At 41.0% G+C, this 15,817-nt stretch overlaps 1 protein-coding gene across 2 annotated transcripts in view; it reads left to right on the top strand.

Annotated features, from left to right (window-relative positions):
• UNC5C (unc-5 netrin receptor C) overlaps positions 1-15,817 on the top strand; it is a 348,264-nt gene that overhangs the window by 296,851 nt on the left and 35,596 nt on the right. The window contains exons 8-11 of one of the 2 annotated variants that reach the window (XM_024574905.3): positions 6,687-6,743; positions 8,744-8,935; positions 9,613-9,957; positions 12,748-12,835. In XM_024574905.3, the coding sequence (XP_024430673.1) occupies positions 6,687-6,743; positions 8,744-8,935; positions 9,613-9,957; positions 12,748-12,835 (682 nt within the window). The remainder of the gene's footprint in view (positions 1-6,686; positions 6,744-8,743; positions 8,936-9,612; positions 9,958-12,747; positions 12,836-15,817) is intronic. The other variant, XM_024574906.4, reaches the window with a different exon arrangement.

The following is a 15,817-nucleotide window of genomic DNA, read 5'->3' as shown; positions in this document are numbered from 1 at the left end:
CTCTGATCATACATTAACAGCTACATTATTCGAGCTTGGCTCTCCAGTTACATTAGAATAGAAATACCGAAGTTTGGTACACCTCTTCCCTGGCCCCGTGCTTAAAGCAAAAGGCAATGTTTGGAAGTTGTTTCATTTAAGGACAGAAACCTGTCTATTATTTTAGCATTAACTCATTCAATCACTGAAATGCAACCGTAGACCATGAATATATCAAGCCCTTTTCTACTATGTCCTTGTCTCTCCTCACTTAAATCCACTAATTAAAGCCCAGACAACACTTAAAAAGACTGTTGGGACTTATCCTAGGCGCTGGGCACCCTGTCTCGCTGTTTCACCAGCTTTGTGATGTTAGGCAAGTCCCTTTGACACTCTGTGCTCCTGTTCCTTAGCCTGCCGATAAAAAGGGCTATAGTGGTGGTGCAGGAGATAGTCGGGGGGGAGGAAACTCCAGAGGTGCCCCAGGGCTAAGACAAAGGACTTCGCTACAGGACAGAGACCCTGTTCTATGACCTGTTGTTTCTGCTTTCTGGGAAAGTGCTGAATCGTGGTGAGTCATGCATGCACCTGCACAGAAGATGCTACACGACCCCTGCCTCATTATAATAGCATTGTAATAAATTAACATTGTGCGCCCCCCTTCTCTGGTGGCCAGTCGAGGAAAATCATGGAAGACCACATGCACAGAGCTTTAAAGTAATATAACTACTTGTACCTGCGCCATGAGACCCCACAAAAACTAGCCTGGAAACATCTGTCCTCTAAGAATAGAATCCCTCCAGCCCCTGAGGTCAATCTCTGCTCAAAGCTGACCTGCTTCCATGTTCTGTGGAGTGTACTGTCGCTTAATAAATCTGCTCTCTCTCTTTCTGCTACAAACTCACCGTGTTCAGTTCAATTCATTGTCCCCAATCACCAAGAACCTGGTTACTTGTGCCCACCCGCAACAGTTTGAAATTCTAATCCTGATTTTCTTTAATAATATTTTTTAAAGACTTTATTTATTTATTTATTTATTTTTAGAGAGATGGGAAGGGAGGGAGAAAGAGGAAAGAAACATTGATGCATGAGAGACACACCGACTGGTTGTCTCTCACACGCCCTCAACCAGGGACCTGGCCCACAACCCAGGCATGTGCCCTGACTGGGATATGAACCAGTGAACCTTCGGTTTGCAGGCTGGCGCTCAATCCACTGAGCCATACCAGCCAGCGGTAATTCCTGATTTCTGTTAACTCCAACAACCTTGAGTTGGGGAGAGGTTTATGTATTAGTGAGGGCATAGACCAGTTTTGAGGAATTTAAACCTGCCTAGTAATGCTCAGAAGTTCTGACATTTCTCATATCAATAGATTTGCTTGATAATTTTCCCTATTAAAATATTATCTATGACAAAAACAGTTTAATTATCTTTTTAAAAAAAATAATCATAACCCTGGCTGGTGTGGCTAAGTGGGATGAGCACCAACCTTTGAATCAAAGGGTCACTGGTTGGATTCTCAGTCAGGGCACATGCCTGGGTTGCAGGTCAGGTTGGGCTCCCAGTAGGGGGCGCACAAGAGGCAACCATACATTGATGTTTCCCTCTCTTTCTCCTTCCCTTCCCCTCTCTCTAAAAATAAATAAATAAAATTAAAAATAATTAATCATAGAATCATGATCATTTGGGGCTATCAGCTATCTATATAGAAGGAAAGGAATTTTTTTCTAAGACTGGAACAATCGAGCCACTTGCTGTTTATTAGGAAAATTAAGACTTACTCATGGTTTCTGGCAATGCTTCTGAGACTTCCCAATTATAAATCCACCAGATAGGCTATGTTTGGGCACAAATTGCGTAATTATGGGCCATGTACTTAAGAATGACTTGTTACTTACTATAGTATAAAACCAAGGAAAACTCTGTTTCTTTTTTAAGATACTTGGGCATGGGCTCTCATCATTTGAAATAGTTGGACATCAGCTGAAAAACAGGGGCAACCGCACCTCTAGTCTAAAGGGTGACCTTGTGAAAATTAGAAAGTCATCTTTTCCTCCTGTCTCTTTGCCACCATCAGCCACAGAACTGTTATGCTGACAATCCAAGTCTACAGTCAGCACAAATGGACAGGCCCCCAGAGATGGACATTGCAGAACCCTTCCTTCCTGGGCTTCACTGCCAGGAGGGTGAAATCAAATTTCAGTCTCAACATGTTTGCTAACTTTAACACATCGCTTCTTAACTTTGGGATTAAGTTTCCTCATCTGAAAAAAGCTGGACTAGATAACCTCTTAAAATGATGTCTTGAGCAATAATGAATGGTGTTTGGCGTACGGAGCATTTCAGTAACTGTGTAAGACAGACAGCCTGCTTGTTCACGTTTTCAAACTGTTCATGTTTTCACTGACAGTTTCTCTCCACAATGAAACTTCTTCCAATCCTAGCCTTCCAGGTCAGGAAACTGTCTCCACTGAAAATACATTTCTTTAAAATTACCAAAAAAAAAAAAAAACCCTAAATTACAAAAAACAAAACCAGGAGATCATAGGGCATGAGCATGCCTCAGAGCAGAAGCACGTTTCTGGGATGGCTGGCCCTAGCTCCGGCTGCTGAGGCCACTGCAACCAATGGGAGCCCTGCAACCTTCCCGGAGCCCAGTGCTGTTGGTCCAAGAGAGGTGGTTTTGAAAGCTGTTATCAATGGAGCTGCGCTAGTTCCAGACGGTTGTTCATGGCAAGATTAGTCCTCCCGTTGCAGGATGTTTAGTAACTTTAGCCCTCGCTCACAAAATGCCACAAGCAACCCTCTGATCATTGTGACACCCAAAGAGCCCCATTTCCAAACACGCCCTTTAGAAACGGCGCCGACTCTGGTTGAGAATCCATTTTAGCATTGAGTTGCACTCTGGTCTTGGAAATTTGTTTCTGAAACACACCACTATATCTTTGCCAGAAGCCTCAAAGGCCAGGAATAAACCTCTTTAAGAGGAGAGGATGAAAAAGTATACAGTACTTAGAAGACTGCATTGCTCCTGATTTCTCAGAAAAACTAGGCTTCTCGTCTCTGGAATTACTAAGGAAACTGAAATTCAAACAAATTTCCTAAGGTCACTCATTAAGTAATAAGTTGCCTCGACTCTACAAATAAAATCTATGAAGAACCTAACATCTCAGTGTTCTTATAGTGTGCATCATAAGGACAGAGAGAGTTGTCATTTATTGATTGCTTGCTGTGTACCAGCATTTTACACATCTCATTTCTCCTTTCCACAACTGGATAGAGTGATTATCCCTACATCCTTACACAGATGAGAGAACTGCTACCCCAGGAAGCACGGTAGTTCAACCAAGCTCTCATGGTTAAGGAAAGGGCAGAAGTAGGATTCAAACTAAAGTCCCTAAGACTAAAAAACTCAATTTCACTGCCTTGGCCAACAGCCACAGTGTTTTTCAAATCAGCCTTACTTTCAAGTAGCAGGAAAAGCAACTGAAATACCAACTTATGAACCAGGCTATTGATAGTGATACTAAAAACAATTATTTTATATTGTGTTCTACCAGAAATATTGTCTTTCATTATTGCTAAGACTACTCTTAGCAGGGTCCCTCATTAGCAGAAGAAAACGTCTCCTGTTGTCCCATGAGAGACAGATCAGATGGAGAAGTGTAAAAACAAACTCTAGAAAGTGATTCTGTTTCCCTCATTCAGGGGATGGAACAGCAACCCCCTTTTTTCTGATTCCCAGCCTCCTAAGTGATGTTTTTGTTCTATAGTTGCAAAGGTGTTTTGAAAAAGATGGAAAAAGGTTTACACAGTTGCCTTCCAAAACTCTTAATCAGTGTTTCCGTAACAGAGTAGATTGGGGTGTTGAACCACTGGTGAGTACGTCGAATACTGATCTGTTTTAAATTTTCCCATGTAGGAAAATAACGGATTGGCTAGATTGGTCCTAATTGGCCGGGAGATATAGCTATTAGTGAGACTTTTGTTTTTCTTCCAAACAAAAACAACCTCCAGCAACTTCAAAGGCAAACACTTCATCAAATATATTGATATACCTATTGATAGACATCTCCCAAGCCACATGTTGTGGAAACTATCATAAAATGCTGTCAGTTTGTTCTCTGTTATCTCTAGAGAAACCAAAATGATCCTTTCTAAATTACATTCAGTCGCAGGGTCTGCACTTCATTGAGAACATATTCGAAATGCCTCATCATGAACCCCCAGGCCTACGGGGTCTTGCTACTGCTCCGCCCTGCACCCCCCCGCCGAAAGGTCCCTTTTTCCTCTCACTCTCTACCTCTAAACATGGTCAGGATTTTAGCATTTCCTCTCCCTCCTCACGGACCATTGTTCCCTCCTCAACTTTTACTTGGCTCATTCTTTCTCACTGTTCAACTTTCAGCTCAGACTTCATTTCAACAGAAAATTGTTTTCTGATTTCCTGAGTCTGTTATCCTTTTACCTCCGATCACATTACATTCTTTTGTTTTATTTTGTAAAAAGGACTTTTTCAGCATTTGAAATGATCTTATTTATGTCTTGTTTGTTTTCTGTTAAACTAGAGTGAAAACAGGAATTTTTCCCATCTGATTTGCTGTCATACCCCTGTGGCTAATATTGAACCCAACATATATTAAAGTTCAAAAGTATTTCTTAAATGAATGAATTCCAGTTCTGTGCCTGCAATAAAATATAAGCCTCGGATAATTACCGCAAGTCACAAAAATATTCGAGTTGTCCAGATCACATAAATATGGGAAAGTTGAGATTAAAATCAAAATTATAAAATTACTTTTTATTATTTCGTGGTCTGCCTATCAAGAACAGGGGTTTTATTGGGAAGTAGGGATCAGAGCCTAGGGAAATGCAGAACTGCTTCACAGGGAGAGATTTCAGCCCGTGCTCTGTCTCTCTGGGGATCAGTTCTCCCTTTATAAGCTCCAGCTCTGCTGCTTACTCCACAGGCCCTGGCTGACTCTTATGGAACTGTTCATGGTGAACATCAGATCATCGCCAATATCCTATTTTACACTAATTTCCAGGCCTTCCCACCTGCCGAAAACAAATCTTTTGGCATCCTTCTTTAACATCAACTCTACCAAAATGACCACATCCGTGATCTGGTCTCCTCTCCTAGCAATGAGCTTGTACTGTCTTAAATCTTTGGGTTTGAAAAAGAAATAACCTTTTCTCTAGTGCCTGTATATGTCCCAGGTGTTCTATTATTGAGTTCACAGAATACAAATGGAAAAAGGTTATTACCAGACAGAAGTGTTTAAAATGAAAATCAAACCTAATACATGGACTCAGACACCTGGAATAAGGAATATAATATTTATAAAACTGAGTGGAGGCTGCAATCATCGCTGTAAAATAAAGCATTAAATATTAATTCAGGGCAAACCTGTCTGTGCTGAAGCAAAGCTCTCTTTCATTAAGGTAGCACTGCATGTTTCTCCAGAATTAGTCCCCCAAATAGGTAAATAGCTTGTAAGAACAGAGTGTTCTGCAAACTACAAAAAAATCTACCTGAGGCACGATTGAAATTTACCTTTAGAATTAAATCATTATACACGTTTAATTTTAAACCAATGAATTGTGATTCTTGTAGATTCTCTACATTTTTGTCCTTGGGTATCACGAGGAAAGTGTAATTCACATTCTTCTTATTCATCTTCATTTGATTAACTCATGTGGCAGCATATTAAATATTAGGAAATTGTGCCAGTTGCATGTTGTACTGTAAAATTTTTCATAGATTATTTTGATTTCAAAGTCTTGTGTTTCACACTTTTAAATCTTTTCTCCTAATCGTCTACTTCACATTGATATTTTATTAATTATTATTACTACTCTTTTTTTCCATTTTCTACCTTGGAATATACTAAGAAGACAGAAAGATAAAATTCCTAAAATTGCTAAAATTGCTAGTTTTTTCTGCATTTACTGTTGAGATGAGGTTTTTATTTTGCCCAATTTACACCAGTCCTCTGAAGCCCTAAAATAAATAACCTTATAAACCTCTAGATTCTATTGACTTTTGAATGATTTCAAATAAAAGCATCCAATTCCACTGCATTGACAAACCACCCCGTCCCTGGGCAAAACCTATTGGATTCCTATTAAGCAAAGGGGGTAGGAAACAACAAAAAATCCAAAAAGTGAGGCTGAAATGGAGCCGGGAGAGGTGGTCGTGGCTCAGCTCAGTAAACGGGGTTTTAACCTTTGACCAGTGACGACAGGTCTCCTTTAGTTCTATTAGGCCAAGAGCAAGCTGTTATGATTTAACAAACAAGAAAAAAAACTGTTTAGAGCCTCACTGAATATGTCGTGGGAATTAAAGCATATGGCAGGGATAAGGAAAAAAGATTTTCCTTATGCTAATGACCCATGATGTCTGAAATAAATTAGATCCATTAGAGTTTATGCTCAATAAAAGAAAGACTTTAAGCACTCCAAAGTTAGTGACTCGAGACCAGTTTTTGCTCTGAAATTCAATCTGCCTAGTTATTAATTCTTACTGAGACTCCAGAGCAGACAGGAGATGCAAAATCATAATTCTATACTGAACTAGAATTTTAAAGGACCACAGGATTCTTTTCCTTTTCACTTAATTAAACATTTTTCATGCTTCTTATTTTGTTTCCTCATTAATTTGATTTTGTTCCTATTTTTGTTTCATTTTTTGTTTCTTTTCAAGGTTTCATTTATCCTATTTCAACTGAACAGAGAACCCAGAATGAATATGGATTTTCTTGTAAGTCTGATGTTTGGTTTTTATGTTGCTGAATAATCTTAACGATATTGCCCTGGTTCAAGTTTACCTTTCTTTGGAACACAGATGTGCACACAGGAAATAGGCACCTAATATATTTTAACATGAAAAACAAATTAGATTTTCACTGCTGAAGAGAAAAAAGGGTCATTTCAAGCCTCTGCCTACCCTTCCAAGCTTGAGTCCCAGTAGCTGACAAAATTATGTCCTAAAATATGCTGATGTGAATGAATAAAGACCAGGATTCAGACGCGCAAAAATATTAAGGGTTGAGAAAATGCAGATTGATTGAGTTAGGAAACGTGAATGTCGAATAAGCAAGCACAGCCTGGTAAAATGACACGCTGAGGATTTCGGTACAGTATTCCGAGCAGAGTTCAGAGGCCGCTGCAGGGCTGTAGACAGAACCCAGGAGCACAGTGACGTCCGTCCACACTTTGCAAGCAGTGCCCGCACAGCCAAGAGCGCTCGGGAGGTCCCTGGCCTCTGAAGATATCTGTGAATATTGACTGGATTGCTACGAAAGCAGATATTCTGGAAACTTTGGGAAAGACAGTGGTTTAGAAGAAAAAAAATAATCTTTTCACCTACAGTACATGTAAACATGAAATTCTAAAAGAAAGGTAGAACTTCCAACAGGGATTTTCTCTATACCGTCAATGCGTCAAAGAAACCGTGGTGTGAGAGGGTAGTTGATTCCGTGAGCCGCTGACAACTTAATAGAAGAGTCATTTCACCACTTACACCTTGTGGCTGTGAGTCGTAGGATAGAGTAGTGGTTCCTCAACTCTTAGCAGGTCAGGGGACCTTCCAAACTCAAAATTCTCCCCGCCAGAAGAACGCACGTACCGTTCTTCTTGACCATGACAACGCTACTGTTGACCACCTGAAGTATCTATTTAACCACCTCTTTTACCGTGAGCCAAGAAGCCTCAATTAACTTCCTGAAAGTTTTTGTGGGTCACAGAATACTAAAAACAGAGCCTTAAAGATGTCTACGGGATTCAGGAAAGATTTACTTTTTTTGTTTTATTTGTCGGCTTCTATCACCTTTTGCAGCTGGGTCAGAGCATGTCCTGTGCCACCAGGGCAACAGGCGACATTTCCCGCGATGTTGGTCGTTCTCCACCCAGACACAGACCCCGCCGTCTGACCACACCCTGTGTCAGTCAGAGGCTTAGTTGCCTTCAGGGGTAGTCTGAGCTCTCTGGTCGCTGAGCCAGGCCTTTATCTTACTCAGTACATAGTAGAGTTGCATTTTATTACAGTAATGAGTAGCTCAAATGTAAATTTCTCACAAGAAACTGTGAGAAAGAAGCTCGGGGTTCTCACAGGTCACACTGAGTCCCTATGAAAGCCTGGAGTGACCAGCGTGAGCCTCTGCTCCTCAGATCTGGGGCTCGTGAAAGCACACCTTTCAGATCCTCGAGTTGGCTTTGCTCGGCTGCACCATCCCCACCCACCCACATTCACTGCTTTAAGGGAAAGTGAGAAGAGTACTATGGAAAGTCATTTCATGACTTGGAAGGGTACTGGGAAAATGTTCCAGTTTGATAAATATGTAGATTCAGAACATACCAGATAGTTCTAGCCAAGTGTTTACGTTTATGTTTTTAAAGAACTATCAGTAAATTCAAGGCCACCTTCCAAACCTTCCACCTGAAATTAGTAATAAGCTTTTCTCGCCTGTGGCTCAGGATGGTTTTAGCTCCAGTTTCCTTTGATGCCTCGCAATAAATCATCTGTTATGCTGCCGGATTTGAGATAGATGAGTGGGTGGCTAGATGCAGAGTGAGAAAGGGAAAGAAATCAGGGATAATTTTCTACTAAAAGGCTGTGGTTGTTTTATATAGCTTTTGGAATAGATTTAAAATTAACCTATAAAAAAAGCAATAAATGTCTGAAAAAATTATGGTAATATGTATGTCTGCTATGGGAAATTTCTCTAACCAGTTGGTCCAATATTTCCTTGTCCCGTTTAGCTGCTCCTGATTCAGATGACATTGCTTTGTATGTTGGCATCGTGATTGCGGTCATTGTTTGCCTGGCCATCTCTGTAGTTGTGGCCCTATTTGTGTATCGGAAGAATCATCGTGACTTTGAGTCTGATATTATTGACTCTTCGGCACTCAATGGAGGTTTCCAGCCTGTGAACATCAAGGCAGCAAGACAAGGTCAGCTGATGTTGCACTTCACACCTGCAACTGTTGCAAATAAGTAACCTCCCCCAGTAGCTTCAGCCTCAGGGAAATCATCCAGTGTAGCTAGACCATAAGTGCCACGAAGACAGGGGTTTTGCTCTGTTGTGTTAATTACCATATTAACTTCATTCACATAACAACTTAGAGTGGACGAGGTGCATGATTTTTTTTTATTCCTGAACAGTTTTCTCTTTCATACTTTTTAACTTTTATTTGAAAAGAGAATATGGACTGGCTGACTGATTCTTGAATCTCTTTTTTCCGTCTCTTTTGACAAGACATCTTGTATTGCTATGAATACAGTGGCCTACAGATGAACCAAAATCCAGTATAGACGAGCGAAACTGTTGCTTATAGTCACCTAGTGGGGATCACTATCTAAGAGTCTCCTCTGTTGAAATAACTAAATACTTCAGAGCAATGAGTGGACTTCAAGGCAGAATAGAGAACCTGTCTATTTATTTGTAGCCAGTAATATAATGGATCTTAGTCATCTAATTGCCCGTTTTCCACAAAACTGTAGTATCTATACCTCTCTAACATTTGCTGAGTTTCTTTGCATTTGACTCAGAAAGTGTCAGGGGTGAGGGACTAATGTAAGGTGACTGAATGAAGAATCCAAGTAGACTTCCTTTGTCTTTCTGACCCAGATATCCTGGCAGTACCTCCGGACCTCACGTCAGCGGCAGCCATGTACAGGGGGCCGGTCTATGCCTTGCATGATGTCTCGGACAAAATTCCCATGACCAACTCTCCGATTCTGGACCCACTGCCCAACCTGAAAATCAAAGTGTACAACACCTCAGGGGCTGTCACCCCCCAAGATGACCTCTCTGAGTTTGCATCGAAGCTGTCCCCTCAGATGACTCAGTCCTTGCTGGAGAACGAGGCCCTCAACCTGAAGAGCCAGAGTCTGGCAAGGCAGACGGACCCATCCTGTACCGCATTTGGCACCTTCAACTCGCTCGGGGGTCATCTTATCGTTCCCAATTCAGGTAATTCCTGAATGTTTACATCGCAAAGACAGGCCTTTCAAACATATTTTTGTACAAGATCTGTTTTTGTTTGTTTTCATTAGGCCTGAAAAGTTAGATGTAGCCTAGCTAACCCAGATCTACTTTCAATGTAAATCTGCATTACTTTAGACAAAATCAGCAAATCCAGTCATCTTCCCCCAACCAGTTCTGAAAACATGTCCTCTGTATATATTACACGCACAACTTGCTGCCAAGGTGTAATTTAGAATTGCCTTTGACCTCCTTCTTAACAGAGCTTCACAAGGCACATCAAGCCAGAAGCTCTCACTGTTGTCATCGCACTTTAAAAGGACAAATTAATTAGGAAATATATCAGCTGGTTCAGTTCCAATTCACTATAGGAAGCAATACTTCAGAATACTAATTTTTAGATGACCAGAGGACATCATAATAGACATCAAATCTTTATTTATTAACTCTTTATTACAGTCCTTAGCCTCAAGGTTTTATAGGCTGCTCACTGCTATTTCCGATATAGCTATGTAGAATCACAGTTTCATCATGAGGCATTTTGTAGTGTTACTTAGTTTTTATTTTATTATATACTTATCTTCTTCCATAGAATAAGCCCCATAAAAGTCTGAGATGGTGAATTTAAGTCAGTGACTGACAGTGTTTATTAAATTTTGGTATTCACTAATTGGTAGTAGTAATGGGTTTGGAGGTTAATGGATTGCTCTGTGAATCAGCAACCTTAGCGTTTGGACTAGACTGAGTGTTTTGCAAATACAGCGGTGAAAACCAACTTGGTTGACCTAAAGTATTCGTGTAACATAGGAGAAGAATATAATGCATCAACAGCCATAGAGTCAATGTACAGAACCAGTTGGTCTTCAGGTCCAAATATGAACTTGCCTTTGATTCTTTCTCTATTCAGTCCCCCATTTCATGCCTTGGTGATTTTTCACCTCATACCTTTAAAAGTCCATTTTAATAAATTGAAATACTCAATAGAATATTATTTTCATACATTTTACATAGTTGGGATCATCATACATTATATAAAATGCTTTTTCATCATTTTCTCATTAATTCTCATGCTCTTGCATACACTTTAAAAATCATTATTTTTAATTTCTTTTAATAGTATATCAAATGAATAAGTCAAAATATGCTCTACTGTTCTTCATTGTTTAAACACTGTATTATTTACAAGATAATTTTTAATCATATTCACTCACTTCTACCTTTCTTTCCCATTGCTACACCTGTCATTTTTTTCATAGACTATTATAAAAGCTTCTCAAGTGGATAGGAGAGAACTAGCACGTACTAAATATTTTCTATGTTCTAGGCAGTGGTGATTTACATACATTATTTTATTTAATAGAGTAACAGTAGTTATCTGAAATGCGACAGGGCTTATTCTTGTTACTTTACATCCATAATTTTATTTCACCCCCATAATAAACACAAAGGTACATATTACTGCTCCCATTGGAAAAAAAACACTGAGGTGTGGCAGCGTTGTGTGTGGTCTGCCGGCTTCTGCTCTGTTCCTCCGTAAACCGTTCACTACACTAATGTGACGTCCCACTTCCCACACCTCCACAGCCCTCACGTTACTTACCTTCTCAAAAGCCACGACTCAACATTTTCAACCACTTATGTAAGGCCCTTGAATAACTCCTCTTCCTAATCCTCCATTCTTGATTCTTGAGACAGGCAAGTTTTCTTACTGCCCTACACTCATTGGGCATATTCAATTTCCTTGCTAATTAGATTGTACGCTATTAAAAGACAAGAACTCTGTCTTTCACGTCTTGGTGTTCACACCAGTGCCAGGCACTGTACCCGCCATGGTGCTCTGCACGTTTGCACTGAGTTGAACTAAGCTGCATTTATTGGGATAAAATCACGAAATCATGAATCCAAGTATCTGCAGATTGCCGGCCACCCCACATTATCCCCGGGGGGGTGACACTGCAGTGGTGCAGACCGGTGGCTCTAACAGTGTGCTCCGCAGTCCACCGCCATTGGCATCACCTGGCAGCTTGTTAGAGCTACAGAAATCTATAATTTTGTCAGAACTATAAAATCAGAAACTCTGGGGGCAGGATCCTGTAGTCCATATTTTAGCAAGTCCTCCGGGTGGTGCCGAGGCAGGCTCAAGCTGCAAACCACTGCCACAGGTACCGTTAACCAGAACAGAGGTCAATCCAGTAGTCCTGCGGGATGGCGCTCATGCGCACCTGGGTAAGACCTGCCTGAAGGGCTGGGACTACAGCCAGCGGGACTCTTCACTTTCTGGAGACATGTATAATGCAAGGGGTCCTTCAACACTTATTATTTCGTTACAGAAAAACACTGCTGCTGACTAGATATTTTGGAAATAAATGCTTTTTGATATTGTTGGAGATGGTATTTCTCTGACTTTGCATCTTGTGGGTATTTTTTTATATTAGAAACAATGCATCATTACAGCTGTTTGACATTTTAAGAGCAGTTGTTGGTCTTCCCTTCCTTTGACAAGGAAAAAAACAGTGGGATGATCCGTCTATTCCTTAAATAAAGCAAGAGTTTAAACAATTACATCATTTCTTTAATTCCAAAACAGTTCAGAGAGAGCTGTGGTAACAAATAAGACCAACAAGGAAGAAAAGCAGGGCAGCCGTGAATATTTACACGTCTTTAGAGAAAAAGCAGGCTTATAGCTACAGGGCTACAAAATCTCACTCCCTTTCACTTGCTTCGCTTGTTTCCCTTTGATTCATAAGCCTTATGTGACTTCTCTCTTTTGCTCTTCAGGAGTGAGCTTGCTGATTCCCGCTGGGGCCATTCCCCAAGGGAGAGTCTACGAAATGTATGTGACTGTACACAGGAAAGAAAACATGAGGTAAATATGCTCTTCTGGCGCACTTGACGTTATCAGTGTCTGGCTTGGATGGGAACTGCACAATAGAAATAATAACCCCAACACATTTCTGTCTTGAACGCCCTGTGTCTAGCACAGCCTTGTTTCCCTAGACCTCTGAAAGGTCAATTCTTACTTCTCTTTATCTTTGAAGCTGCAGACACTTCTGCAGATCTTGAGCATGGGCTGTTAACAGAAAGCCAGACACCTCTTCCCAAGTGGACCTCCCGCCGTATTAGCTGAAAAAATGGCCATAAACGTGATCCAGAGATTGTCCATGGAGACATAGAAACGTGGCCCACAGACTGCCTAGGGGGCGTGTGGGTAGACACAGAGACGTCGGCTTCGTGTGGCCTGGCTCAAGAACCCAGCCTGTCCCCAATGTAGAGTCAAAGGTCACGAGAATTAGACAAACCCTACCCCTGACCTGTCACCCCCACCTCAGCCTCGCACCTATTCTCCCCTGCAGACTCTTCCTTGTGTGACTTTTTCTAACGTGAGGATGACCAACCTCTTTGTGGTGACCACCTATGAATTCCATGCTGAGCCTTTCTGAATGGAGCTAGGGTTGATTAAAACCAGACTGAATCAAAACATTTTGTTTCAAATGTGTCATAATCATAAAGATGGAGTTATTGTAAGTGAAACCTACAAGAGGGGTTTAGAAGTCCTACATTCAATTTTTAGTCTGGCCTCAAACAAATTATATATGGTTTTTCTTGCTTAGTCCCCACATAAAGTACATGTGTTAAATAGTGCTTTAAAGGCCTGACTGTTTAATACTTCTGAAGTACATAGACCTTAAAATAAAAGATGTTAAAATAACGATCCTTACGTGTAATTTGCCCTGTTTTTCCCAAGGGAAAAGGCATCAGCTCTGTAGTCCTGAGCTCCGAATACAAAGCATTAGTGACAAATGTAGAATCAGGTTACCATTATAACACATTATACCTTTTCTCCTCCCCTCTCTCATCCTCAGAAAAACATCCATTTTTGCTCTTCTCCAGCAGCCGAAAAGCTCTTTCATTGTGCTTGCAGGTGGAGATACTGATATTTATAATCTGTAGGGCCCTGGACATTTTTTCCTCAGGTGGTCTGCTTTCCCTACATAAACACTAGCCTATTTGAGAAAATAATAAAATTCCTTGAGCATTATTCATGCCTTAAATTTGAGAAACAGAAAATCACTAAAAGACTTGTATTTACTCACATCAAATATTCATTTTTTCATTCTCACTGCAAAGTAACACTCATCGGCCCAGAGAGCCCTTGTTTTGCGGCAGCAGAAACGAGGATTAGCAAGCTCCAAGATCCCTTTGTATTTTTCTTCTTCTTTCTCTTATCCAGAGTCAAGGTTAGCACTAAGTACTTCCATCTATCAAGGCCAGGACAACATGGGCATTTTGTCTAAACAGAAATGAGTATTGGCTGTTCTTTATGTTAGGAAGCAGTGAGGTTGTCCATGGTCTCTTATTTCCCATCTGATCAGCATTATCTTTAGCTGAAGATCCAGCCTGAAGGGGCTGCTGCAAAGATGTGTGCACTCACCTGCCTCCCACGGTTTTCCTTCCCGTAGTTGAGTCGGAATCCGACCAGGATTATTGTGTTTTAGATGAAAGAGAGAGCAAACAGAAAATTGATAAAGCTGGACACTTCTGCTTTTAGGTTTCTCTGCCTTTGACTCTAAAGAAAAGGAAACAAAATCCTTCCTTGCCATGCCTACCACCCGAAGTTAAGTGCAGAGGGCATCATTCCATTGAATTTGGTGTGCATCAAAGATGTTCTGTTTATCGAAATGAAGCCAGAGAAACCTCAAGACCTCAAAAGAACGTAGGCACAACAGCCATGAAACAAGGAACAAACACACACAAAAAAATAACTGTCTCAAATAAATGAGAAAGTTCCTCTCTTCTCTAATTTTCTGTTGTGAACCAGATGGGCTTTCTCTTGTAAAATCACAATGGCAAAGATGTGTTTTAGGACATAGTTATAATACAAAGCATAGCCACCATTATTTCAGCACACTTTGAATTTCATTTATCCTTCTTTACTACTCTGCAAGTTATGATGAACTCCACTTTGAAGATGAAAAAACTAAGTTCAGGGAAAGGAAGTTGCATGGCCACTGCTTCACAGTTAAAGGCAGAGCAAAAGCAGAATTCACACCTGGGTTATCTCACTGAAAAGCTCTTCCGCTCGATCTCATGTGCTGTCCGTCCTCCATCCCACCCGTGCACAAGCCAAGCCTCAGCCTCCTTATCCGTGCATTCTGGAACACAGTGTCTTCCTGCTGCTCACTAAGACCTTTCTGTCCCCATGTGATGTGAGAGATTGCTTCTTGCAGAGAAGACACTGTGAGGACATCAGGAGATACGAATGTTTCTTCAAGGCATTTATGGGAAAATTCTGATTACTTTCCTCCATTCTCCTTGTCTCTCATTCCCTTTATTGTGTCCAGAATTGGGTGTTTTTCCAGCTGGACGGGATCCAGCTGGTCATCTGCTGATGTGAACCTTCTAAAGGGAGGCGTGAACTTAATTACATGTGGCACAGTGAATGCGACAAGAGGGGCCTTGTCGTTACCGAGTATGCTCTGAGAGAAAGCACTGAATGGCAGATGAGCAGCCGAAATGAGCTGCAGGGATGGCACAAGCTTGCCTCTGACCAAGCAGGAGCAGAGCTGCAAGGCTGTGCCCGTGATTTCTGCCTCCCCCGCTCCACAGACCTCTGGGAACGCTGCAAAGCCTCTTTTGTGCCCCTGTGGATACAATTTCCACGATTAATGACACTCACATGGGCCTTTTTGCCTTATTTCCAGTAGCATTTTTAAAAAATGAGCCTCACTCAGACTGAAATTTTACCCTTTGTCATTTCTTATTGAAAAACAATTTGAATTGAAGATATGAACATTAATTTTCCCTTTCTCTATACTTACTCTGCACTTGCCTAGTAGTTTTCTCAAAA

This window comes from Desmodus rotundus, chromosome 4, assembly GCF_022682495.2.
Source record: "Desmodus rotundus isolate HL8 chromosome 4, HLdesRot8A.1, whole genome shotgun sequence".
NCBI lineage: Eukaryota > Metazoa > Chordata > Mammalia > Chiroptera > Phyllostomidae > Desmodus > Desmodus rotundus.
Note: the sequence above shows the minus strand (reverse complement) of the source record. Positions and strands in the feature narration are given on the sequence as shown.